Source organism: Melozone crissalis, unplaced genomic scaffold, assembly GCF_028551555.1.
Source record: "Melozone crissalis strain CALT ecotype California unplaced genomic scaffold, PUWL_Pcris_2 ptg000016l_1, whole genome shotgun sequence".
NCBI lineage: Eukaryota > Metazoa > Chordata > Aves > Passeriformes > Passerellidae > Melozone > Melozone crissalis.
This window is the reverse complement of record NW_026535794.1, coordinates 31,442,199-31,469,569: the sequence shown is the minus strand read 5'-3', so window position 1 is coordinate 31,469,569 and position 27,371 is coordinate 31,442,199. Positions and strand designations below refer to the sequence as shown.

The 27,371-nt window shown below is 39.4% G+C and overlaps 1 protein-coding gene across 5 annotated transcripts; it reads left to right on the top strand.

Moving 5' to 3' along the window:
• Window positions 1-6,529: 6,529 nt before the first annotated feature.
• TMEM196 (transmembrane protein 196) lies at window positions 6,530-25,917 on the top strand. 5 transcript variants are annotated; one of them, XM_054273446.1, is made up of 5 exons: window positions 6,530-6,849; window positions 18,741-18,797; window positions 20,611-20,865; window positions 22,741-22,814; window positions 25,101-25,188. In XM_054273446.1, exons 1-5 carry the CDS (start codon window positions 6,703-6,705, stop codon window positions 25,105-25,107), a joined length of 540 nt encoding a protein of 179 aa, XP_054129421.1. In that variant the 5' UTR covers window positions 6,530-6,702; the 3' UTR covers window positions 25,108-25,188. The 5 variants fall into 5 exon arrangements, with proteins under 5 accessions (XP_054129421.1, XP_054129419.1, XP_054129418.1 ...); XM_054273444.1 differs by having other exon boundaries at window positions 6,530-6,861; XM_054273443.1 differs by having other exon boundaries at window positions 6,530-6,867.
• The last annotated feature ends 1,454 nt before the right edge of the window (window positions 25,918-27,371 follow it).

The window sequence follows — 27,371 nt, the reverse complement described above, 5'->3', positions numbered from 1 at the left end:
GTGTGGAGTTGTTTTTCACATTTAATTAGAAGGAGTCTGAGAGCTGATTAGCTGATACTGTACTCAGTATGATAGTGCAGATCATTAAGAGTCAGATGCAAACCAAAGCACAGTGTCTTGTCTCACCATGTGCAGAGTACTTACCTGAGTAAGCAGAGGTCTCCTGGTGTGAGGCATGTCAGTTCTTAGGTGAAAGGAGATTTTGCCTAAGAGAGCTGGTATTGTCAGGTATGTGTCTGATCCGACCAAAACATGAGGGAACCAAATGCACCAAGGGCAACCAACATCCCAGAAACACGTCTCTAAGGATGCTTGCTCCAGCTACGCTTGCTTTTCAGAGCTGTAAGGCCAGAATTCTAACTTATAATACCAATCTGTAGCACATATTGTTACAAAGCCCAGATGTGAACTTTACCAAGTGAAAGAGCCAGGGTCACTATGGCTTCCTCCTGCTGTTAGCACTGGTCATTTCTGCACAAGGCCCTAATTCCCTGACACTGATGTGACTGCACAACTTCCCCAGCCAGACTGGGTCTGCTGCTGCTAAACTATCAGCAACCTACAGGTATTACTGGAGAAAAATAATCTGATCTTTATAGACTGATGTAACAGGACTTTAGTCTAGCAATACACCCTGTGTTTTTTCAGGTAAAAAATTGTTTGTAAATGTTGACCAGCAAATACTCATAACACACTGATACCTGATTCAACTTGCATTTCATTCAGTTGTAATTTTTTTATTAACTAGACAAGGAATTGGGTCAGACTACAGATCTTCCATCATGTTTTACAGTAACTAACACTTTGCTGGGTATAATCCAAGAAAAAACATGAATTCCAGGCATGTTGACAAATCACTCTTTCAACTCTGTGCCCTCTGAGCTAACTATTTTGGACTCTTTCTTCATGAAGTGTGGTTTTAATAAAAATTATTATTACAGTTTGGCAGAGAAAAGGGGATGATAGAGGCATACACAGTTCAAGGAAACTCTTTTTATTAACCATTAATTCCTACTTTTGCCTAACTTTGAAAGAATGTGAATAATTAAATTTAAGTCCCTAAACACTTTATTTTTTATTTTAGACTGCTAATGATTTTTTTTTTGTACTCTACCTTGGACTCAAAAATTTTAACAATTGTTTTTCAAAGAACAATGCCACAAAAGAAAACCTCATTTCAAATCTTCTCAAGTAACAGCTCAGATGCCCCGTGGTCAAGGACTGTTTTCAACACTATATATCTCATCACTAGAAAAAAATTACTCTGTGGGAGATAAACTCTGACCTAATTAAAAGAGCTGGTGAAGGAAAAAAATAACCACACTCCTTATTCAAAAGAAAAACCATCCTGTGAGGCTTCAGATTAGGGCTCTTAACAGGGTTCCCACCAGGTGTTATCTCTTTCATGACTCATCCAAAAAGTATGAGCAGGCAACAGCTAGAGCTTGGACACTGCCTTTTTCTATAGGGTACTGGATGCCAAAAATGGGAGCAGATACTGGTCCTGAGGTTCTTGAGTGCTAGTTTCTGAGTTGGCACTATTTCCAGTCACTGTAGCAGCACAAACTCCTTTCATGCATGGGTTATGTAGTCTGTCAGGACACCTAACATGTGCAGGTCTGTTCTAGCCCTCTAGGCTGTGCTCCCACTTAGGCAAATGTAAGCTTTGGGAATCTGCATCATGGAAGCTGTAATGACTCTGTTTCACAAAGCATATCCAGTGCACATTTAGCTGTACATGTGTTAGATTCACCCTCATTCAGAAAAGTGTTACTCTTAAGGTGAAATCTGAACTCATTTGACAGCTGTACTGTACAAAGGCTCATATTCCAAAGATACCTTCTAACCTTACTGCTTCAAAGTGCTGCAGGATTCTAAAATTCAGTGGGAAATATACAACATACTGAGGTTTTAGTTAGACACCCGTTTCACAGCCTTTTAGGTTTGAGAATGCTTTATTACAGTCTTCATTGTCAGAAAATATTTTGACTCCATTTAGATCAGAGGAGTTTAATCAAATCTTGATTTAATGGACTTCTCTGGAATACAAAACTTACTCCAAAAAGGGAAAGGCAGAGACTGAAAGATGGCAGGATGTCAGACAGGCTGTGTAAGTCATGCAATTCAAAGCACATGTTAATTTACTATCCTGAAGAGAATGTTTTACACATTCTGTTTATATAGCTATGACAGTAATGTTATCTCATTTTTTTTAGTTTTGGACATCACAAATTTGCAGAATAGTCTGAGTTGGTGGAGATGCACAAGCCCAACTCTTAAGTGAATGGCCCATACAGGGATCTAACCTGCAACCTTGGTGTTATTAGCACCATGCTCTAACCAAACAAAAAGAAGGGAACCAAGTCAGGACTCTTCTTGGTCATTACATCAAATAAATAATTTGGATTAAAGATTTATGTTCCTTTTTTTATTTTGGATCAGTATTCCCAAACAGCAGAGTAAATTGGAGGAGACTCTTGCCAGCAGTGACAACAAGCTGAACAGTGACTAGAGTGACACAGATCCTAGCTTTACTGGGCCTGAACTACTCATTCAGCAGAAATTGCCTGTGTATTGAACTTTGAACAGACAAAATCAATGACACTCCCTTATTCTTCTCCTGTACAAGTTTTACATGGGGTTTTCTTCCCATTTTAGAACACCAGCACATACTAATTTAGAGTATGAGCAGACTAAGGAATCAAATTTACTGAGTTGATTCTGCACAAAAAAAAAAAAAAGGAATACTCTAAGGGCTGTTTCACACACATTTCTATATATAGGATGCAATTGATACAGCTGCTTTTAGAATAAAATCAATGGGCAACCCTTCGTAGAACCCAAGGCAGTGTGTCACTCCAAACACTTAAAAGATGTTTGTCAGAGTACTGGTTTTCCTTGGTTTTTCTTCAGTCAAACTGAATTGAAGGGATTCAGGTGACAAACTGAGTGTAAAGAAATGGAATCTGCAAAGCAAGTTGAAAGCATAAGGTGCTTGTGAAGAGAAGAGGATTTGCAAGTTGCCCCTGAAGCTGAATTTTTCTACCTCCCAGAGAACATCCTGGTAGAAGTCATTTAGTCTGTGTCAAATATTCAAAGATAGCACAACTGATAAGGCTTGGTACTGACTAGAAAATAAATCCATAAGGTAAAAGAGTAATCCAGCTTCCAAGATCATTCAAAGTTATGTCTATTTGTCCAAAATTGCTATCTTATACCTACGTATTAATAACACCAAAACTTCGGGAGTATTTCCCCTCTAGGACTGCACCAACTTGTTTCTCATCCTCTAAGCAGTCACAGGATAGTGTACAGTTTCAATTTTATTCACATTTTCCTAGGCCAAATTGGATTCAATGGCCTATGTTCTGATTTAATGCCATAGGACAAGTTCTTATTCATAATAAAAATCTTTACAGTATTGTTTTAGAGACTCATGGAATTAGGAAATCAATAAACTGAACCATTTGAACAGAGTGTACTCAGCTATGAATACATGCTCAGAAGTGTTACATAAAGCTGGTAATTTTCAACAGAGGGGCTATAACCTTGTTAGGGTCTCTTGGTCATCAGAGACATGTAAAAGGGACTAAGTATAAATGAATCTTTTTGCTCTGATTTCTACTTCTTCATTGCCAGTACGATGTCATCCAATCACCCTTCATCCTGCTGTATGACTAGAAATTTTTTTTGTCATGAACCATTTTTAAAGTCTCCAATGACAAAAAAAGAGAGGAAAAAAAAAGTTTTCCTTCAAAGTCAAGAAGAATAAGATTGATGTCTTTTGTTCATGAATCCAACAGTTTAAATTAAAAGATCCAAAGCCCTCATGACTCCAATTAATTTTACTTTGGAGATGGGATTTTAGTATTTGACTTTCTGCAATTATAATGAAAACTTGCCTGCATGTTGAATGATTTTTCCCTTTTCTCCCCCCCTCCTTTTTTTTTTTCCTTTCATTATAATATTTCTGTTATTATAATCACAAATGCAGGAAACATTTCAAAAGCAGCAAGCTGAGACAGCAAGCAGATAAATAACTTAATGTTGCAAAGATGTAAGCATATGCTGAAATGTATGCATGAAGAGTCCCATGTGTAAAGTTAATTGCCTAGATTAGCACATAATGATGATGCAGCACCATAGTACACAAGTTACATGGACAAAGACTGTACTTTTCATTTTAAAAAGGTTGTGATTAGAACTTTATGTTTTCTTCCTGCCTTTATCTAAAAGAGTGCTCCTCCTGAGCAGTCATTAACTCTGGCTATGGTCTTGCTCAGCTCTTCACGTCTCTGTAGCCTGCTGATTAGAAAGCAGGCACCCAGGGCACTTCCTCTCCTGCTGTTGGACCCCAGTTTTATACCTCTGTTTTATTAACTGTTGCATGAAGTGATCTCCATCTAGGCACACTTTTCACAAGGTCTCTTTCCCTCCATCTTTCTGACAGCTTATTATGACTGAAGTGGAAATGTTACATAAAACAAGCTGTTTATGGAAATCTTATTTCTGTCACATGAGCTCTATTCTGATGTGACAGGCTCTCTATCTGGCTGCAGGCATTAAATATATTAATTATGTCTGTCATTATGCAATTCCCCTCTTATCACCACTGGATTTTAAAGACCTAGTAAAATATACTCTGAGCAGTAAAATCATTGCACCTTAGCACACTTCAGCGTTTATAACAATCTGACATAATAAGGATACTGTCATTGCAGAAACACCTTCCTACACCCATGTGGGTACTTGAAAATCTGTGCTTTCTCCATCCTCCTACATAAATATAGTAGCTTAGGAACTTTTATGCTGTGCCTTGATTTTAAATGATAAGAGATGTCAGGTAACATTTAAAACATGAGAGATGAAAAGGGGCAATTCAGCTTTAACTATAACAGAGCTTTCCTTTAGATGTAGCCAACTGTTCTGCTTCTGTGAAGTGGGAAAAGTGTGAGAAAATAGAAAACAGATTAGGTATTAAACTAGAAAGCATTAAGATCCTGTCTCAGGACCTTTTACTCTAGTTCTTGGATACCTAAAAAGCATAAACACCGTATGGTGACAGACTTTGATGCCAATCTATCTCCACTAACCATAATTAAGTATTGAAGATTTCTACAAATGAGAACTAAACTCTGACCTGCAATGGTGGATCCAACCTTCACAAATGTATATAATACCTATTCTCAAAATATAAGATAGGTTGTGAAGTCCAAAGGAAAATATTCAATCAGGACTTTGCTAATCCTATGCTCTTGCTACCAAACTGCACCATGAAATACTGGACAAATCTAGACTGCCATTCTGGATTCTGACATCTGAGTGTTGGATTTATATGCAGGTTAAGAATTGCAGATTTTTTGATAAAAGTAAAGATTCCATATAAGTTTTTGTTAGAGTAGAAAACAGCATGTATATAGAGGAAATAATTAAATCCTACAGGATGCCAATATTTTTTGAATCCTGGTACAAACTTGGGAGATATAAATGTCTATTCTTTTGCCCTCTTCTTAAGGTAAATATCCAAATGTTGGTGATCCATATTTAGGAAAACCAAGGTGCTAGATTGAGTGTCTGTGTGTTACCATGTTGTGCAGCACATCTGGATTGTAAAACTGTAGTCGGAGTGGCAAAACATCCTCAGTATCTAAGCACAGTAATCAAGATTGGTGCCAAGCAATCCAGCAAGGCTTAAGTTAGCAGCCCTGAATCTCTTGTTCTATTTTGCTTTATTGCTTATTTGTTTTGGGACTGACACAGTTCTGGCCATTGTGAGTGACAGGAATGGCTACGGAAATTGCCTATTTTGGCAGTAGGGTTCTGCAGAAGACCAGAGTTTTGCAGTGGTGAGACACAGCATACCCTTTAACTGATACAAGAGGAAGACGAGCTTCCTCCTGAATTTTGACAGCAGCACCTGGGAGCGGGGAGGCCTGCGGACCCCCACTCCGAGCAGGGTCACCTCTCAAGCGTCCGCCTGCGGCTGGCATCGGCTCCCGCGTCCCGCCCCAGCCAGCCCGAGCGCCGCGGGACGGCGGAGGTGTGCGAGCGAGCGAGCGAGCGCCGTGCCGGGCGGGGGAGGACCGGCAAGGTGCCGAGCCCTTGGCCCGGGGCGGGGCTGCCGTGCGCCTCGCCCGTGCATTGGGTCTGCATTCATACATAAGTATAGCCGGGCTGGGCTCTCACACTCCTCTACCCCCCGCCCCCCAGCCCTGGAAGGGAAGGGGGAGAGAAACAAGAAGGGGGGGAGAAAAATCCCGGTGAGGTCATTCCAATGAGAGCGCAGGAGGAGAGCGGACAAGGTCGACTTTCCCGGCGGAGGCGCAGCCCTTAGGAGCGCGGAGCCGCGCACCCACCGCCGGCGCGGCACCTTGGAGAGCTCCGCCGCGCCGGGGCCGCGCCGGGGCCGCGCCCGGGGCCGCGCCCGGGGCCGCGCCGGGGCCGCGCTCGGAGCCGCGCCGGGGCCGCGCTCGGGGCCGCGCTCGGGGCCGGCGCGGCGCTGCCTGCGCGGGGCCCGGCGGCGCCGGGGCCGCCCCGCCGAGCCTCGGTAGCGCCCCCGGCCGCGGATGCGCCGCTCCGCCCCGGCTGCCTGCGAAGGAAGAAAAGTTTGGGGGCGACTTAGGGCCGCGGGAGCGCCCGAGGAGCAGGAGGAGGATGCGCGGTTTCCCCGGCTGATCGGGAAGGAAGGATGACCGAGGGAGGATGTGCACCAGCAGCCAGATCATCGGGAGCCTCCTGGTGCTCTCCGTGCTGGAGATAGGGTTAGGGGTGTCCAGCGTGGCCGTGGGGGCGGTCAGTTTCAGCCTGGTCCTCACAGAGCATAAACCGCAGCTGGGAGACTCTTCTCCGGTATGGAGCGGGGTGTGTGTACGTTAGCCATTTCACTCTCTCTTTAACTCTTTATGGTGATGATCAGACCGTGCGAAGGCATCCCCTTTTCCCTTCCCTTCCCCTCCTTTCCCTCCCGCGAGTGCATGCTGCGCCGGCCGCGCCGGGTCCATTTGCGATGTGCTTGGGGTACGCTCTGCGGGGCGAGGGGCAGGCACGGCGGGGACAGATGTGCGTGTGTGCTGGGCGGCGGGAGACCTCTTCTTTCTCGCTCCTTTCCGTTTTTCAGTCTTGCTGTGAGCAATTGAACTTTCTCTGAACCCCTCCTCACACCTGGGGAAGCCCGATGCTTGGCGTGAAACCCGGGCCGTAGCTTACGGTCTTTAAATTGACGGCGAGTTTTGCTTTCTCAAAAGAACAGCCCTGTCCATGATGAAGAGACTGTCAAAAGGTGCTTTAAATTAATGTCAAGGGTATGTCAGCTGAGTCCTGAGTTTTTGGAGGAAAAATAGAAAGAAGAATTGGGAAAGAAAAGGAGAAAGATGTTCTCATGTACTGGATGCCCTGAGCTTCTTGTAAAATGAACAAAAAAAATGAAAACCCAGTAATGGGTTAATAGAAGCAGCATGTTCTTATCAACAGATCATTTTTCACTTCTCAAAAATAATTCTTATTTTTCCAGTTTGAGATATGCATGTTTCTAGGAAGAATTTTCCTCCAAATGGTTATTTATATTTATGAAAGAATAGGAAATGTTGAATATTCAGTCTAAACATGAGTGGGCATTTTTGAAGTCCAAAGCTGGTTTTGGCCAGCTTGTATTGTACAGCAGTATTTCTAAAAGGATTGTTTGCTTAGCTTCAGATAACATGATAAATGTAAAACAGTCTTGATTATTCACCAGCATTACCTCCTCTAATTTATAGATTAATTCAGACAAAGTGCTTCATGTAATATTCTCCCTGTCAATAATTATTAATTATTGACAACAGTGATAAATATTTTTTTCAGTATATAAGCACACATATAATTCTGCACTGCAGAACAGGTAGGTGAGAAATGAAAATGAAGACTAGATCAGACAGGTAATGACATTACCAGGCCAACAGGTAATGCTATTATCAAAATCACTTCAAAAAGGGAGGTTTCTGATCATTGTAAATGAAGAAAAAAATTGCTTAAAACCACATGTCTATCTGAAGATTTAATGGCAAAGATCAATTTCCTTGGTTTCACTGAGGTCAAAGAGCTTTGATCAGCCAGTGAGATCAGTATTTTATGCAGTGATTGCATTTTGTGACAATGCTATCACAGCTGATATCATTTCATGACGATGCACATTTCCTGCATAACTGCCTCATTCATGTTTATGCTGTTACCCCAGAGTTTGTACTAGGCATAGAGTAAGAATCTGTTATGTTAGATGTTGGCTTCCAAGGACATTATAATCATAGTAAGAGACAGATACAGTATAAAAGGGTGTAAGCGAGTAGGGAGAAAAAACAAACCAAAACTGAGTGGTATAACAGGTGGTTGCCTCAACACACCAGCTGATTTAGGGCTGTTCATAGGTAGAGTTTTAGAGAGCAATAAGACCGAGAACAGTGAAAAGGTTTTACAGATATTTATAGGAAATTATTCCCATATGTGAGTGCAGAAGCAGGGAAGGTAACCCAAAGGGACTTGTTTGCAAATGTAACAAGTGCGCAAAGGATGCCCACAACCAGAGCCAGCAGAGGCAGACATCAGGTTCTGGGAACTGAGCAAAAACTGCAGGTTGAATAGGCAGAGAGGCCTCAAAGAAAAAGCAGAGTGGAAGAAGGAACCTCATGCTTCATGTAGCAGAGGAAATTACAAAATCAAAGTGATGTGTAGAGTGGGGTGACATGTTTCTAAAGGCTGACTTACTTTTCATTTAGCTAAAGGTCTGTGGTCTAAATTGTCATCATTATACCACTCTTGTTGTACTACTCTAGCAGTTCAAACTGTTAGGTTGCATTCTTCTGACTAGGGGACTAGCAGGCGAGGCAGGCAGGCCAAGAAAGGGGCCAGAGATTTGCTGTTCTACAGGGATACTTAGGGCCATGGGTAACTACTTTCAAATTTAAACAAGTGGACAAAGATTTGTTTGAACAATCCTCAGGATTGTCCTGCTGCAGCAGTGGCATAAGCCTCCTTTCTGCTCACTGTAGCTTACACTGGGCTCATGTTCCTGGTATTAAAGGATATGTCTTGCATAAAATATGTTATTTTTTTTCCAATTCACACCCTTGAATCAGGGTTTTCCTTTAAGAAGTGAACACCAAGGAACAGAAAAGGACATTAAAGAAAAACTAATTCTTTGACATGTTAGATACAAAACACTTAAGTTGAGCAGTGTCATTCCTCCTGTTGCAATTTACTTGGAAATGCACAGAAAACCTTTGACCCTGTTCTATCCTTTTATGTGGGTGGAACTCAGCAGAGACCCAAGTTCATAAGGAAGTAGATGAAGATAGCATCACCATGGAAACCTTAACCTGAATTTCTAAAATTTGGGCATCTTAAAAATCGTGCACATTCTATCTTCTATACTTGCCTCCCTATGATGGTTTGCACTTGACAAACATTAGCTTTTCTATTAAAGTTGTTCTTATTGTTCACTGCTTCCATTCAGACAGATTATTTACTAACATACCTAATTTTAACCATATGAATTCCATCCATAGCATTATGGATACAAGTGAAGTTAAGCATGGGCTGAAGTACTCTGATCATTGCATGCCCTGCGTTATTTATAAGCAAGCCAGGCAAAGTAGAGTATACCAGAATGAAGAAATTGAAAGCCTAGGCAATATCTGTATCCAAAAATACATAAAAATGGTAAAAAAAAGTTTCAAATCTGTTGTTCTCATTGGAGCTGAATTGGATTGAGATAGTACAAATTGTTTAAAAAGTAGCCATAAGAAAACAGCTGAAGGTGTGACTGTCTTCTCAAATTATCTGGAGCATGTGAAGACAACTAACCAGTTTACATCATCACCAATCTGTTCTTTTTAAAATAGGCCATGGCTGTTAAATTGAAAAAAATGCTAAAAACTAAAACAAGCCCACAATAAAAACAGTCCCGAATACCCTGAAGTGCACATGTTGGTGATCTCTAAATTTTCTGTTTGTTGTTTGTATTGGGATAAACTATTCTACAGGCTGTAACCAATGTCTCCCAGATTTCTTTGTTTCCCAGAAACTGAGGGATATTTCTGAAATCCACCATTCCAATTCAGTTATATGACGTACTATAGAATAATTCAACCAATGAGAATGCTGAACCACTAACAATAACATAGCAAGAATGACAGCATCCATAGCAAAGGCTTTTGCACAAACAACAAAAGTCAGAAGATAATAAACCAGAAGGTATTCACAGCTATTTTTTTTAATGGTTACATGCTTCTCTGTCTATATTTAGAACACAGTGGTTTCATCACTCTCACTATGAGTAGTGAATTCACGTAGATATTCACGTACACACACATACATTTGTGTAATTTATCCTCATTTATTCTGCGGTGGTGAATAAATCCTTGCTGTAAATGAGTCTCCCTCACAGAGAGAGAGAGAATGAGACAAAAGCCACATCTTTAGACAAATATGCCATCTATCTTCATATGCGAGAGAGATACTCGATGATTCACTTATGGCTATGCCCCTCAAGAGTAATAATTTCTTCTCTTATAAAGGCAAATATCTGAATCTATTTGAGAGATATGCACTTTATGTATGTTGGTCTGTTTGCCTGTCTGTAGATAGAGGCAGAATTACTGTTTCCATGATTTGTGATTTTATCACAGTGGAAGTCTGCCTGCCCATTAAAAATCTGCATTTGGCTACAGAAATTTGTTCCAAGTTGGCACTTGAAATACTTGATTTAAATTACTTTAATTTTTTTGAACCAAGATTTGAAGGAAAAGAAAGAGTGTCAATCCGTATGGACTTTCCCAGAGCAACAAAACCTTTTTAGACTGTTAAATCAATGTTGGTGGCCTGAAATTTTAAACCACTACATTTTACATCTAGATTTTACTGTTGCCAAGTTTCCTTTGGAAAGAACGGTCAAATTTTTTTCTTTTTTTTCAAAAACAGCACTAAAAAAAAATCACATTATTGTTTAGCATGCAGACAAAATGCAGATGGGTTCCTACTTTATTTTAACATATGCATTGCATTTTCATCAAACTGACCATATTTCTGTCTGGCTCCCACTCGTGATGAAATTAATCACAGGACTTTCAGTGAGCTCAGTAGAATCTGGAAAGAGTTCTGTACCTATAGATAGGGAAGGGCATATCAAGGGTGGAAGCTTCTTGCCTTGCATGGAGCCAGGACAATTCACTGAATTCAGCTGAGGTCTTTCAGTAGGGGTTTTTTGTGATTTGGAGACTCCAGAGGCACATACAAACCTGGAAGAAGTTCCATGTAACTCCTGAATTGTATTTAGTGGATCTGTTGTATATAGACGGACTTAAGCATATGCTTAAATGTTTTACTACTATAAGACTGTAGTTCACCTGCAGGGAAGAATCTGTCATTTATTACTTTTTTGAGATGTAAGCAGTCACACTGTAAACCAAATGCTTGATACAGAACAAAAAACCTAAAAGCATTATTTGTATTTGTTATTCTGATAGGCTCTAAACAAACAAAAAGTAAACATTATTATTTATATATAATATAAACTATATATAACATGCTGATAATTTAAGGGTTTTTAGAGATGGATGGAGGTTTTTTGAATCACCAATGTCAGATTCAGAAACACACTTCTTAATTTCCTTGATTGTTTCTAAAAACCATTCCCCATTTTTAAAGCATGTCTGTAGGTCTATAATCAGATGAGTGGAAACACTAATCACAGGGACTGGGATAGAATTTAAACTGATTGAATATTGCTTGAATCAGTGGGAAGGGCAGCAGCACATGATCTGATAAGACCCAATAGCACACTGCCAGACAAGGTATTGGCTCAGATTAGACATGATTTAACACTATGCCTGAGTTATAACTAAGCCTCCCCTCCCAGCATGACAGATTTGGTGAGACACAGGGTTGGGTTTTGGCAATGCTGCTGCTTCTGGTTCTGTGTCTGGATGCCTTTCAGCCAGCTAGACATTGCTGTCCCCACCATCACTTGCATGGGACAACAACCTCATTAGAAATTTCCATCCCTCTTTTGCAAAAGATTATTGGCATACCTGATACCTAGGCATACCTGGTAATAGGTATACCTGGTACCTAGGCTTGATCTTCTTGCCTGCTGTAATTTTTATTTAGTTTGATGTCTTTGTTTTCATTAGTAGATTCTGTGCCCTTTATGTCTGTGCTAAGAACATTTAATCCTTGTTCTGAAATACTGCTTTGAATAAGAGTTACAGTTAGAGATATCTGCTTAGTTCATCCATTAGGGATTTCAGCTTTTTTCTCATTTGGATGAAGTTGAAACAACATTATTAAATAGAATCTTTCTTTCTTTACATTACTAATTTCAAATTCCTGGTTATTGTCCTGAAAGTCACATGCTTATGCAGCTTTAGTGTAAAAACACAGAATTTTCTAGTTTACTACCTGACAACGGTAGATAAAAGTGAAGTTGTTAATTCTGTCTTGATGGTTTAGTCTTCCAAGTAGAGTGTCATTTGACTAGGTATGATACACTTGCTTTTTCACTATGCTACATTCCATTTTGGAATAATTTCCCTTCATCTGTTTCATCAGATACATATGGATGACGTACAGAGGACTTCCCATACAGTCTATGCAGTTTAGCTGTCTTTTTTGTCATCAACAATGACTAGGGATCAAGCTGTCCTTATATTCAACAGGTTTTCTCTACTATTTTGTTCAGCCTGAGTCCAGGAAATTTTTCTATGAGCAGTTTTCATTTTTTCAAGGGAATTACACTCACCATTGCTTTTGCCTTTTCAAAACATAAGACAGAAAGGTTTCTTAGCTTCAAGATATAAAATAAAAATAGTTCCTTTTCTTCTGCCTGATGGAAAAAACCAAATCTTTGGCTTCCTGCAGATTAACTAAAACTGAATCTTTTTCAGACTACCAGGGACAAAGTACCCGTTTTCCAGAAGGAAGTGAAAGAAGCCAAGTCTTTTGTTCCAGAAAATATGAAATAGGGATAGATCCAAACCACAGAACTTGAATATAAATTGAGATTTTAGCCTTCTTACCAAAATTTATGGGGTTTTGGATCTGAGGTTTTGTTTCAAGGCAATATTCAGTATAAAGTAAATTAAAGCAGTCTCAAAATAAGCATTCTTCTTTTCTGGGAGGTCTTCGGGGTTCTTTTCCAAAGTTGAACAGACAAAAAGAGAAATTTTCCAATATGCATATGGGACATCAGCAGGTACAGCTGCAGCGTGAATGACAAAAACACCACAAACAAACAGACACTACTGCATCACCTTGCAATGACGCTAGTGCTATCAGAGCCACTCTGACTTTGGTGGGTCCATGGTAAATCATCACTGAAAGTGGGATTGAGGCACTCAGTCTCTAAGTAGCTTTTGTGCTTTGTAGCATCTTTGGATTTTTTACCATTCGCCCAAGAGGAATTATGCCCTTGTCTATTACTTGATAATATATTTGCATAAACTCATAGAATCACAGAATCATACAATAAGGATTGGAAGGGACCTTAAAGATCATCTAGTCCAAACTGTCCCTGCCATGGGCAGGAACACCTCCTACTAGACCAGGTTGCTTAAGGCCTTGTATAACCTGGCCTTGAACATTGCCAGGGTTTGGTCAACCACAGCCTCTCTGGGCAACCTGTTCCAGTGCCTCATCACCCTCACAGTAATGAATCTCTTCCTAATATCTAGCCTAAATTTCTCCTCTTCCAGTTATCTCTTTACTCCTTGTCCTGTAACTACAGTTCCTGATGCAGAGTCCCTCTCCAGCTTCCCAGATATTGGAAGGTTGCTATGAGGTCTCCATGCAAACCCAATTATACTTGTGGGTCCCTTCCAGCTCAGAATAATATGTGAATCTCTGAACCTTTTCTTCTTCCATGTTGAACAGCCCAAACTTTCTCCACCTAACTCCTTAGGGGAGGTGCTCCTGCCCTCTTACCAACTTCCTGGCCCTTCTCTGGACTTACACCAGCAGTTTCAATACAAGGCTCCTCTGCTAGTCTTGATGCAAAACATACTTCATGTACATGTGTGTATAGGAGGCATGAATAAGTCTGCAACCAAAAGTAACCCTATAGTCAATAGGGTCTGCGTGAAATTGGTGATCTGTGCAGGTTTTTAGGCGAGCCTTTCAGTCTTTTAGCATTTTACTGTTTTTAAATTATGAATAATAATTTAAATGGAAGTCCAACAATGAGACATCTATTTTAAAAAGTTCCAGCTGAAGTTCCCTCTCGGGCTTCCAGGGAATTTTGTAGGGCTTATTAGCTTAGCTTATCTTTAATGAAATGCTTTAGCCTTATTCTCTGCATAAGTTGTGAACGCTTCAGCAACAGAGTATTCTTCACAAGAAGCTTATCTTCAGTGATTTATTCCTTTTCCACTCCTGATTTACTGTATTTTCAGTATAAGTCTGTTTGCCTAACTTACCTCAGGCAAGTTAGATTACTTGGTTAGAAAATATATAGTTAGAAAATATAATTACATTTAAAAATTCCATGAGATTGGCTGGTAAAAATTTATTAAGGATAATCAATGATCAAGTAGAAAGGAGCAAGTCCTCACCATGACAGTATTAGTTAGTCAAGGGTAAACTGTAGTCCAGAGTAACTCAACAGTTACAAACCAAGTTTTACCGTTATAACAAATTGAAATGAAGTCTTTCAAAATAGCCAAGAACAGATAGAGAGAGTGTCAAGACAACAGAGCCCCTGATGGCTGCATTCCAGTTGGCAGTATTATGAAATAGAAGATTCTAAGTAAAAGACACTTTCAATCTGATTTTTACTTCATCCTTTTTCTGGTACAAAGGGCCAGTGTAGTTTCTCCCATCCCCTTTTCACTACTGCTGATCACAACACTGACATATCAAAAATTTTGTAGGAAATTCCTACAGCACCACAACAAAAAGAACCCCAAAAACAAACAAACAACAAAAAAACCCCCAAAAAATATGCCAAAAGAAAAAAAAAGTTTAAGTTGCTATGCTCCCAAAAAGCAGAGAATAGAGTCAATCACATATCTCACTGAAATCCTAACTGTTCTAGATGTCTCCACATTGGAAAGCTTGGCTAAAGAAATTCTGCATGAGCAGTGTTCCTGAGCCATGGGTCTTACTCTCTTCATAGAGCAGGTTTCCACTGTTTCCAGTGAATCAGCCTTAGAAGAGAGTCATGAACTTGGCTCAGAAGTTTCAAAGTTTTGCATGAGGTATAATAGCCTGACCTTGTGGCACAAAGCCATCCCGTTGGTTTTAATTGCAAAATGCATGCTGGCATAAGTAAATATCCATACTAGGTTTTGGGCAATGCTCTTCTCCATGAATGTAATGCACTGTCATCTTAAAAAAAACCCCAACCTAAATAACATTAATCCTTTGCTACTGCCTGAATAGTTTTCTTCCAAGGTTTTTTAACATATTCAGGCACTTGAGTGCATTTGGTTTCACAACTTGTTTATCTCATAGCCATGCAGATTATAAAACAGGCTCCCCAGGATCTTCAGCATGACCTCAAGATTAAACAGAAGAATTTGGAGGAAGCATGAATATGCAATTCATCTGAGTTAGAATACAAAGAACTCTTTTAGCTCTTTAACTGTGGAACATGTTATTCCTTGCCTATATCTACAAACACTGTAGATGTAGAGAGAGAAAATACACACAGAGTATACATGACACAATACAATAATATCATAAAATTGTAGAATTTCTCAGCTTGTAACGGACCCAAAAAGATCAGCAACTCCATGCTCCTTGCAGGACTACCTAATACTAAATCATAAGACTAATAGCAGCATCCAGAGTGCTCCTTGACCTCTGACAGTCTTGGTGCCATGATCCCTTTCCTGAGGAGCCTGTTCCAGTGGCTGACCACCTTCGCAGTGAAGAACCTTCCTCTGATGAAACTTCACTCCCTTTCCTTGGGATCACTGATCATCCAACAGAGATCAGCACCTCTCCCTCCGCTGCCTGCCTTGAGAAAGGTCTAGACTGTGCAGAGGTAACCCCTCAGCCTTCTCTTCTTCAATCTGATCAAACCAAGTGACCTCAGCTGCTCCTCACAAGTCTTGCCCTTAAGGCCTTTCACCATCTTGGTCGTCCTTCTCTGGACAAACTTTAAAAGTTTAATGCTTTTCTCATACTGAGGCATCCATCTCAGCACAGAATTCTCAAGAAGGAGCTGCACCAGAGCAGGATAGAGCAGGACAATCACTTCCCTCCACCAGCTGGTGATGCTGTTCTTGATGTACCCCAGGGCATGGTTGGCCTTTTTTGCTGCCAGGGCACTGCTGACTCGCATTCAATTTGTCATCAAGCCAGGCACCCAGATCTCTTTTCCTGTGCCTGCTTTCCAATCTCTTGACCCCCAGTATTTATGTATAACCAGGATTACACTGTCCTAGGTGCAGAATCCAGCACTTGGCTCTTGTTAAATTTCACCTGATTGGTAATTACCCAGCTCTCAGGTCTATTCATATCTCTCTGTAAGGCTTCTCTACACTTAATAGTCCATGGTGTCTCCTAGTCTAGTATCATTAGAAAACTTAATGTACATTTAGCTACTGCATCCAGATTTTTACTGCAGGTAGTCAAGTGCTTTAAATGGAATAGTCATCCCTTGTTTTGAAAAGCTGGTACATTAGGGCTCATAGATTAGCTTCATTGACTCCAACTGGAGCAGAATTAAAGCATTCCTGAAAAAATGGGTGACCTTCTCTTTCCTGCTCTTTTACCTTTAAAGGTAAATTATCAAACACAGAGGTTTTTTAACTAGTTAACAAGTTAAAACTATCTATGATGATATCTTCCAACACTAATTATTTTTTCTATATACAAAAATTTCCTTTCAATCCTATTCAATCACTACAGAGAGAAAATATATTATTAATTCACTTTATCAAATCTGACTGAATAGAACTTAATTACAAAGATGTCTTCAACAAATTTCATTTGAGGTTTCTGCACTTTGACAAATACAAAACACGATGTGTGGAAATCTGAAGTGTGCCTTCAGCTGAAGGCAATCTGCAATGGCAGGATTGGGAGTAAAACCCCAAAACTTCACAGAAAGCCTGAGCGAATGCTTACAAAGCAGATGTGATGAGCTGAAATCTTCTTTGCCTGTGGGAATGTGCAGAAGGGACACTGCCCCTTGGTGATTTCCTTTGTTTTATTGTTTTCCAGGCAGTGGGTTCTAGCAGCAATTACCAGTTGTGCCTTCTGGTATGACCTGAGCCATTCAACACCCTGGTCCATGTGACCCAGCCCTCTCTATAATGTGATTGGTATTACATTCACATCCCATGCTTAGTATAAAAGTAAATAATATACATAATTTATCCATATTCATTATGAGGAACTGTCTAACTCAGAGTAAAAAGATACCTCAAGGCTTATACTTAGCTATGCACATAAACTACTTTAGTTAGAGGGAGATAAACTATGAGTTAAAGCAACTCCTCAACTGAAATAGTGAAGTGGCAAAATGTTAGAGTGTAAATAAGAAGTACCTGCAATATATTACACAGACCCTGAATGATTTACAGAACCTCTTAGGGGTTTGGATTTTTGGGTTTTGGTTTGTTTGGTTTTTTACATTTAACATTGTTTGTTACATTTCTTATGTAACAGCCAGGTCTTTTCTGTGATTTAATTATAAATCAGGGTCAAGCAGAGCCTTTTGCTAGAATTACCATCTCAATGCAAAAATAGTGTAGAAGAATACAGCTTTAAAACTATAAAATTACTTCCCAATGGGGGAATAGGGTTAGCTTTATTGAAAATAGGTAGCATAGATTTCTTAATAAAAGACTTTATGAGATATCAAGGAAATCTTTTGACAGTATTACTAACACCTGAAGAAGGCCTTATGGCTTTCATACAACTACTGTAGTTCCTACCCTGACTGCTTCCCTGGGGACTATTCATTGTTTTTATCATTAAACTTTTCTGTAGGAGGAAAAAGACATCAGAGGACATCACTGGTCTTTGACAGAGGTCACTATTAAGCATTATCATTAATTTTTATCAGCTGGTAGGCATTTTTCTGGTTTTGGTAATTAATTTTTGCCTAATGCTTGGTGCTGCAATTAGCAAATCAGTTTATGTGAGGGAATGACATTAAAAAAAAGTACAGATACCTTCATGCTCTCTCTTGCAAATTGGGCCATCAAGAGTCTGAACCATCCTTCTGCATGCCCAGAGTAGTCACACCAACAGACTGTACTGATATTTACACCTGCACCCACGGACATGACTGAATTATATTCTTGCCCAGAGTTCCACTGTCTTGAAGACAACGATCCATATGTGATCCTTCAGTGGTTCAGATGGTAGGATCAGGGCATTAAGTCCCAATGCTATGCTTAGAAGTAGATGATTTGGATCACTGACTAGTACCTTGCTAAACTCTTCTGAGAGAAAAATAAAAGAGTAAAAAGGCGTTTTTGTGCTCGCAACACTGGGGATTTTTTTCCAACTTGTTTATCTAAGCAGATTAAAATTCATATTTCTTTTTTTTCTCGTGACTTATGGTCACTAGGACTTCTCATTCCAGTTTCTTTCTGGTAAGAGTGTTTATGGTTGAGTTACAACCTCCTGAAACATAAGGTTTGTGACAAAAATGCTGAAATTGCCTGAACTGTGGCCACCACCACAGCAACACACTGGGATTTGAACTAAGTACCTTAAATGATGAAATAATTGTGTGGTTTCTTGTTTTTTTGCAGTTCCTGCTTTGCGGCGTATGCGGAATATTGTGCGCCAAAAAAAAATCTGGACTTGTTGTAAGTTTTTCCACTGCATCCATAACACATAAGTATTTGAAAGGCTTACTTATCTAATTTGAACTCTTTACTGGGGGCTTTCTGCATGCGAGGGTATTTGATAAGCAATTAGAAAAAATACAAGTTGGCAATCTAAGAAAAGCAATCAGCACTTTGGAACAGTCACAAAAAACAAGGCAGTTTTGAAATGGCCTATGTAGGTCATGCTATTTAAGCCATACATTTAAGCCCTATTTATCTGTATCTGGATAAACTTTGATCAGAAATCACTTGACATAGATTTATGTCAAGTCAATAAATGCTTCTCAATAATGTCACTGGACTGTATCTTCTCTCCTTCAAAAACCAGCACTGGGTTGCCATCTCAATAAGGCTGCTGACCAAGTTTGTTTCTACATATCATAGCTGTTAAGTGTTTAGCAAGTTTGTTTAGCAATCTGAAACACATGTATGTAAGTTTTAAAGTGGTGGAAGATGTCTCTTCAGGTACAGTAATTTTCTGACTGCAGCAAAATGTTATTACTCAACAAGTCACAGAAGAACTCTGTGTTAAAGACATGATCTTATTTTAAGTGATAATGCCAGTCCTAATTTTCTGTCAGCTTGATTATTCTGCCACATACAATGGAAGTCACATAAAACAAACATAAGTGTGGTGGGAATCAAAAGCTCTTTCCAATTTTTTTTTTTTAATATCTATCCTAAACTCTGTTAAAATGACAGTCCCATTTCTTAAAACATGTGTACCATAGCCAGTTTCCAAAAGCCATCTATTCTGGAGGTCTCATGTAATAGCCATGTGCCAGTGGACTGCAAAATACATCCTCAATGCCACATTCCTAAGGAAATTGTCATCCTAGTTGCGTACTGAACTAGTCTGTAAGGCTCCATAAATTTCTACCACCACAGTAGATAGGTAAATATACAACGCCATATTGAGAAATGTTAAATGCCCATCTAGATCACCTTTTGACAGGTCAGCAGTATCAAGGGAAGTGAGTAAGACAATCATTTAACACTGTCTCCATAAGGTCTTTTGCTCCTGAATTATTTGAGGCTAATGCATATCCTGAATCAGTGCAACATCTTTGTGACTAAAAGCAATAGGAGGTCTTTAAAAATGTCTCATTGATTGCAGCCTGTTTGACAGATTTCTAAAATTCCCAGGAACATTTTACTCAAGTTAAAATCAACCAAACTGAACCACCAACCATATAGTCACCAAACTGACCTTCTGTAAAGCAGCATCACAGATGTCTTTGTTGTTTCTTTTGATTCTTTGACCAGCACATTCACCTTGAACACTTTCAAAGACCCCACAAAAGCTGCAGAAAGCCTTCAATCTGCTATCTGACTGAATAAATTATAACTGAGCAGGAGGCACAGTCAGAATGCACACAAAGCAAGAGAGATTCACTACAAATACATGAGGCATTCACTCCTGAGGCAGGGTGATAAACTGCACAATAGAAAATTACGACTCCTTCTGTCATGTTACTGTTTTGCATGAACAGCTGGAAATCAGTTTTGTGTCCTAGCAGCCCTTCCATCGAATAGGTTTTAACTTTACCTACTCATTTTACCCAACTTTTTTTTACATGCAACATCAATCTTAACTCTTGTATACCAGAAGTTAATATATTCCCTTGGTGCTATAGGGGAGCTAAGAGAGTTAAAAACAAGGGGCTGTGCAGGGTTTTGCAGTCAATGATGCTATCAAAGAATTCAACTGTGGTTATCTCATATTTTATATGCATTAATCCACTTCTGAAAAATAATAATGTGACATAACCTCTCTTGTCTCTCCTGACAGATGATACTTTTTTCTGCCTGTTGCATCTGTGGACTAATAGGAGGAATCTTAAATTTTCAATTTCTTCGTGCTCTGACAAAGAAGTCATCTGCTCTCTATTCTTTGCATCTTGCCTCCATGTCTCTTGCATGCATTGGAATTGGTGGTTGCACCCTTTCTTCATGGCTCACTTGTCGGCTAGCCAGCTATGAACAAAGGAGAATGTTCTCAGAAAGGGAGCATTCATTGCATCACTCCCATGAAATGGCAGAAAAAGTGAGTTGTGTGTCCTCCTTTATTTATTCTGTTTCTCCTCAAATGCTACTGTATGTGTTAACATTTACAATTGGCAAGAGATGTGTTCAGTTTTCAGTTCTATATGAGAAAGAGATTCTGGAAAATGAAATGCTGCCATTCTGTGTAAGCTTTATTATGTTGCATTATATGGAGCTATTTTTAGGTACTGTATATTTGCAGTACATCCATTTCAATGAAGTACATCCATTTTCAACATAATTCCATTGTATAGCTATTTAGGGGCTTAGCTGCTAAATATAGCACTTCCTAAATAATTGGAAGCCCTATTAATATGAATTATGATGTCTTGTACTGTAAAAAAAGCACAGAAAGCTTTCTGTAACCACATCATTGCATGCTTCCAGGATTTAATCAATCTCTTCCTCTCCCAAGTACTCAGCTTATAAATTAGGTTATTTAAACAGAAAAGCCACAGCTCACAAATGTAGGTGACTTAACCTAAGCATCTAAGGGCATATTTAGACACCTAAATAAACTAGTCTCATTTGCAGCACTGAGCATTTACTTCCTTTTTGTATTAACAGGAATCCTACCAAGGTGTATAGGAATATAATTAGGTGCTGAAACTGAAGTTCCCAAAGCTGAGCACATAGGATCAAACCAAGTAATGGAGTGGAATTCTTGAAATAATCTCCTTATCTTAACAGATCTGAATAATATTTTAGGAGTTAAGTGTCCGCTGTAAACCTGTGCTTTGCATTTGGACTTAGTATCTATCCAATGCCTTTCATTTGGAAAATGAGCAGAAAAAAGAACAAAAGTCAAGTGGACTGTCCACCTAAACCTCCACTTGCAAGTCTGCATTACTGTAAAGTTCAAGAGTCTGCTGTCTACTGAAACCTCTGAAGAGCAGAGCAAGGATTAGTCTGCTCAGACTGTAGAATTGTTTTCAGATTCCCTGAAAAAACATGATGTAGCAGTTTAAAATGACTTGTCACTATTTGGTTTCTTAACTGAGATGAGACTTCAAGTAGAAATATAAACTGAATTAATCTTAGATGATGCTTGAAATGTGTCTTAAAAACAGGGAGTTTGAAATGTTTTAAAGAGATGATGTTTTAAACATGTTTTAAAAAGTTAAATAGTAGAGGCTGCAACAGTAACATAAACAGGGTGATCATATCAACAGATGAGATACATTTCTCCATCTCATTTCAAAATGAAGAAGAATTCTGATGAGCTATTAGGCAAATATGATGGTCTTGCTGATGGAAGGCTAGATATCAACTTTCAGAGAGACTCTTGCCTCAACAAGGACAAAGATAGGAGAAAGGAAGAGAGGGAACCGAAGAAGAAACAGCTTAGAAATGAAAAAACCTTTCAAAATAATAAAAGCCAAAACCTTATCAATTTGGGGTGAGGATGACATGGGTAATAGTAGTTCACTGCCTACCTTTCTGGCCTGTGGACCTACTGAGCTTTTTGGCACTTAGCAGCAAGGACTGCCAGGTGTCCACTTAGCCTGGGTGAAGGGCCACAATGTACGTGCAGAGCAAGCTGACTGCACACACTCAGCAGATCTGGGATGCGCCCCACTGATGGCAACCTTCCTGCATGTCTGCTGTAGAGCCAAGTATGCATGTACACATGGCCTGACTTGGGACTTCTCAGACCCACAGACTGCCTGCTGCTGGCAGGGCTGAGTACACTAGCTCATGGCACAAAAACGTAAATTAAATTAGACCCTAATTTAGAAAACAGCTTAGAAGTGTTTTATATATATGGCTGTATTGTATATTTATACTGATATACTGATATACAGTAATGTAGACATGTACTGCATGTGCATTTGTTGGTGCTATATTTATTGTATAATTGTTATATTTATATTAGAGATTGAGGGGTATTGAAATAACCGACCTGCCCAGCTGCCCGGTGATTCCCCCGACACCAGAGTTACCTCCAAGGTACGCTGAACACTAGGGAGCGACCATGTTGTTATGTCACTTCAGGAAGGGCCACCTCTACGAGGAAGTCATAGCTTCAGCTAATCGAAGTTGGCTGATGCTCTGATGTTACTCTGAGGCAGGAATGGTGCTTCCAGGTAGTGACATAACTCTACGTGGTGAACGCTGCAGTCCGGAAGTAAGTTGAGTATTTAAAATATTCACCCTAGTTACAGGCATCCAAATACTCTTATTTGGATGTAGCCACCATTGATTCACTCTGCTTCTAATCTGTGTGCTCCTTCATTCCCTAAATTCAGCACCTTTTTTTTTTTTTAATTAACTTTTTTTTAGATAGAAATATTGGGGAAAATAAATGGGTGTTGTTATTTTCCAAAACTATGGTGATATTCTAACAGCTGATGTCTGCAGACGATTAAAGTGATGATGCTTACAAAAGGAAACTCATGAGTAGCCTTCTGACAGGTCATTGCTATCAAAATATACTGATAGTTAGTATTTGGTATTCTTGGTCTCTTTGGCCTTGGTATTTTTGGTCTCTTTCCCAGCTGACAGATACCTTCAGTGTAGATCCAACAAAGCCTTTGGGCACCCACAAATAAGAAATTACAGTGCCAGACAATCTCCAAACTGGGAACCATAGTCCAGTGTTAGGCATGCATGTTCCTCTTCAATATATGAGGAGAATAAGGCACAATACCAAAACATCCAACACCATCGTCTGCAAATGGAGACCTGGGGTGGTAGAAAATGCTCTAAATTAGTTTCACACCTGATTTTCTCTGAAGCTTATGCTTGATTCAGGAGTATTAACTGGCAAGGCTACTTGGTTTGGTGACATTGTAGAGAAGACTAGAACATCCCTTCTTTCAAAAACTGTGAAGGGAACAATTAAGTCCTGTGATTTGCTTTAAAATGTAGCTGGTAATGTGAGAAAGGAGGCATTAGTGCTTTTTAACTTTATGTTACTATGAGTTCTGGTCTCTGCTTGCCAAATATTGTGGACCAAAAGAAGAGAGAGACTGAGTACGACTAGTAATAAAGACCAGGTTGAATAATTTTCTTCTCTTTACCACGAATCTCAGCTACTATGCTATAGAGTTGGGTTCTTTCTTTCTGTCTTTTTCTCTCTCTCTCTCTGTCTAGCCCAATGAATGTTGCTTCACCTTTTTACAGAGGCTTCCACAGGAAGGGGGACACACAAATCCCTTTTATTCCACGTTTTCTCCAAGTGTACCTAGGAGGAAGAAGAGGTGAATTTGATCTTTCCATGCAGAGAAGAGCCTCTGGTCATCATGCAGCTATTTTAGAACTAGTCCAACACTGACACCTTCACCTCATCTACTTGAATTTTAGAAATACTCCAAGCTGCATTTTTACCTGTATCCATTCCTCTTGCCATAGCTGAATGTTCTCTGTCATTGGACATAAGCAGCAGATCACTTATTTCTGCACCCAGATTCAATCTGGTATGAAATAGGCCTGGGATTGCTCAGAATAAGGTAGTTCCAACCATAAACTCAATGTGGCTTTGCAGGCTTGGAGATCAGGGAACTGTTTAATTAGTGTAGCCATCTCTATGCTTAGACAGCTGCTAAGGGGGTATTGTTTGCATTTCAGTTTGAGAATTAGAAAATCTATCTCTGAGCAAATCTTGGTTCAGGTGCTTTAGGATTCTGACTCATGAGCCGGTCAGCTTACTCTGGGATGACTCACCTGCCACTGGAGAAGCAATCCCTGAACTGCTAAAAATTGTAGACTGGCATAATGAAGGAAAACTAAAATCAGACCCATCCCAAGGGAAAACAAGTACTTAAAACCCTTAGATCCTGTTTGGATCTAGATCTACTTCCCAAATGTCTATTTCAGCAGGCATTGACTGACATCTGTTTGTAGCATGTCAGCGCAGACAGAGGTTTGAATGGAAACAACTTAACTACCATTTCATTCTTTTGTAGATCAGCACACAAGCTTGAGTTGATGCAATTTCAAAGGACAACATCACAAACTAGTACTGGTGCCATCAATGCTCTATATGTGGCCTGAGTGTAATGTCCAACTCAATCACTATCAATGAATCTATCGGCTTTCAAATGTACCTAATTTATGAAGGAAAAAATCTGATTTATTTGTAAGGAGGTTTATCAAGATAAATAAAAATGTAAAGTGTTTTTGAGTGTTTGAAATTCTGAGTTTGTTCAAATTTCATCACACCCTTAGATGACTGAATTTTGTACACCTTACAATAATTCTAATTTTATTTAATGTTTTCTATTCTTGTTCTAGGAAATGACAGACAACCTGAGCAATGGTGGCCCACATCTGATTTATAATGGAAGTGTATATTAAGAAATTTTTAAAAGTTCCATGGAAGGAAGTGGTTTTAGAATTTTCTTCAGGAAATAAAACAGACTCCAAGAAATTAAGAAAATGAAACAATCATAGCTTTTATGGCTCAAATGTCACAACTGCAGACCAGCACAGTTGCAATTCCCTTTTAGAACCATATTCAAAATTTGTCTCCTAAACATTTTGCGGATATACAATATTTATTCACTTCCTGGCTACTCTCTTTCAGTTTTTTGTCCAAATAATCTTTCTGAATTGTGATAGTATTTGAAATAGACTTTGCAAGACTTATTCTCATGAAGACTCAAAAATCAGAAAAAAACTTGAACTGCATTTAGCCCACTCAAAGGAGAAGGCAGAGGAAGAATGGCTCAGGGGAATCTTTTTCTCCTCTCCACTTAGCAGCATCTGGTTTAGTATGATGGCTTCAGATCATGGCAACACATTTGCACAGTCCCTCTCCTCACATTTTGAATGCATCCTGCCTCAGTTTTCCCAGCAGATCATATCAAAAGAGAGTGCAAACTCCTCTTCCAAAAAGCTCCCATCTCACATCCAGAGTGTAAATGAACAGTGTGCTGAAAACAACGCCGATGTCTTTGTTTTGAAAGACAGAATGCTCTAAGAATGCCATAAATCAAAACCTCAATAATGCCTTGTTGTAAAGAAATTGTAAATATTTCCAATTTGTGAATGAAGTATATTTCGTAACTTGTTCATAAAAGATGACAAATAAAATGAAATCTAAACCAGAGATTTTAGGGAGATCTTTTGGGTTTTTTTTCTTGTTAGAAATATCTTGCGAAGCTGAACTGTCATGCTTGCAGTTTAGCACAATATATTGAAAAGTTTCTAAAAGCTCAGAAAGGAAAAAATGAAGGTTGAACAAAGTCATGGTCAAGATCAGAAGTCACTGATTCTTCTCCACACCAACAATAATGTTTGGGGGTATGTTAAAGCAGCAGGTATGCAGCTTTAACTGACCCCAAACTTTATTGCAGAACCTAGTGGTTGGTACAGCCATGAAAAATGGAAGGTATTGTCTGTAGCAGAACATTTACAGCATAATATTAATATTAATATTCATATTCTTGAAAATCACTCATATGTTACATAGTGAATCTATGACTTTGCAGTATTGCCCAGCACTGCAACACGAATTTCAGATGTGAGCATCACTGATGAGTGGCAACATTTGATGATTCATATCCATGTTCCCAGACAGGTATGAATAGAACTCTATTAATGTTCAAACTACGCCATAGAAAGCCCTATAAATTACATCAAATTGTTTTGTGAATCCATATGGCATAAAATAATCTTTAAACTGACTATCTTAGAATTGTTGAAGTCCATAAGGGATCTAATTACAACATGGGGAATATCTTCACTGCAATTTAAGTCTCTCCCTTAAACTCCAAGCTAATTAGTTGGATGGCTACACTTATGAGTTGAGAAACAGTCCACCTTACAAGGCTTCTCTTCACTTACTTACTGTTCCAAAGAGCTTTTGAATTTTCTCAGAGGCCCTGGTTGACTAGTATTCATTACATACCTTAGACATTGCTAATGAGATTGTTCAGGTTCGTTGAAGAATACAGACAGTGTCATAGCAAAATAACTAGATGCTAAGGTATCTCTGCTCAAGGAGGTTCTCCCCTTTCCAGGCATTACCTACCTTTACACTGCTTCCTTCACTATGTTATAAATTGTTTGTGCTCTTTATAGGTGCCATTGTCCCTTCAGTTTGATACTCCTCTTCCTTTGCAGCAGGAAGCATGAGATAAATCTGTGCCCAGTACAGGCCCTTTATGGGAGCATTTTTGCTGCAACTCTGGACACAACCTGCCAGGGCAGGACCATGGTAGAAACAGATGCAGAGATTCACATATATTGAAAAATGCACATTGAACATACAACCTGGGGAGGTGGTTTTGTAACTTTCCTTCCCTCGTTGTCTCAGAAAAAAAACCCAAGGGCCTTATAAAATCAAGACTAAATTAAAATATTACTCAAAAATCCACCTTGGAACTGCCTGGCTGCGGTTCATCATAACTATACTATCATAGTTCACCAGAATCTCTTGTGACATCTCAGGACTAGGAATGGTAGCTTCAGATCCTGGAGTAGTTTGGAGTTGCAGTTCAGAATCTGCTCGGGAATGACATGAAACCACTGACCACAACACCACCACAGTTATTTATCACA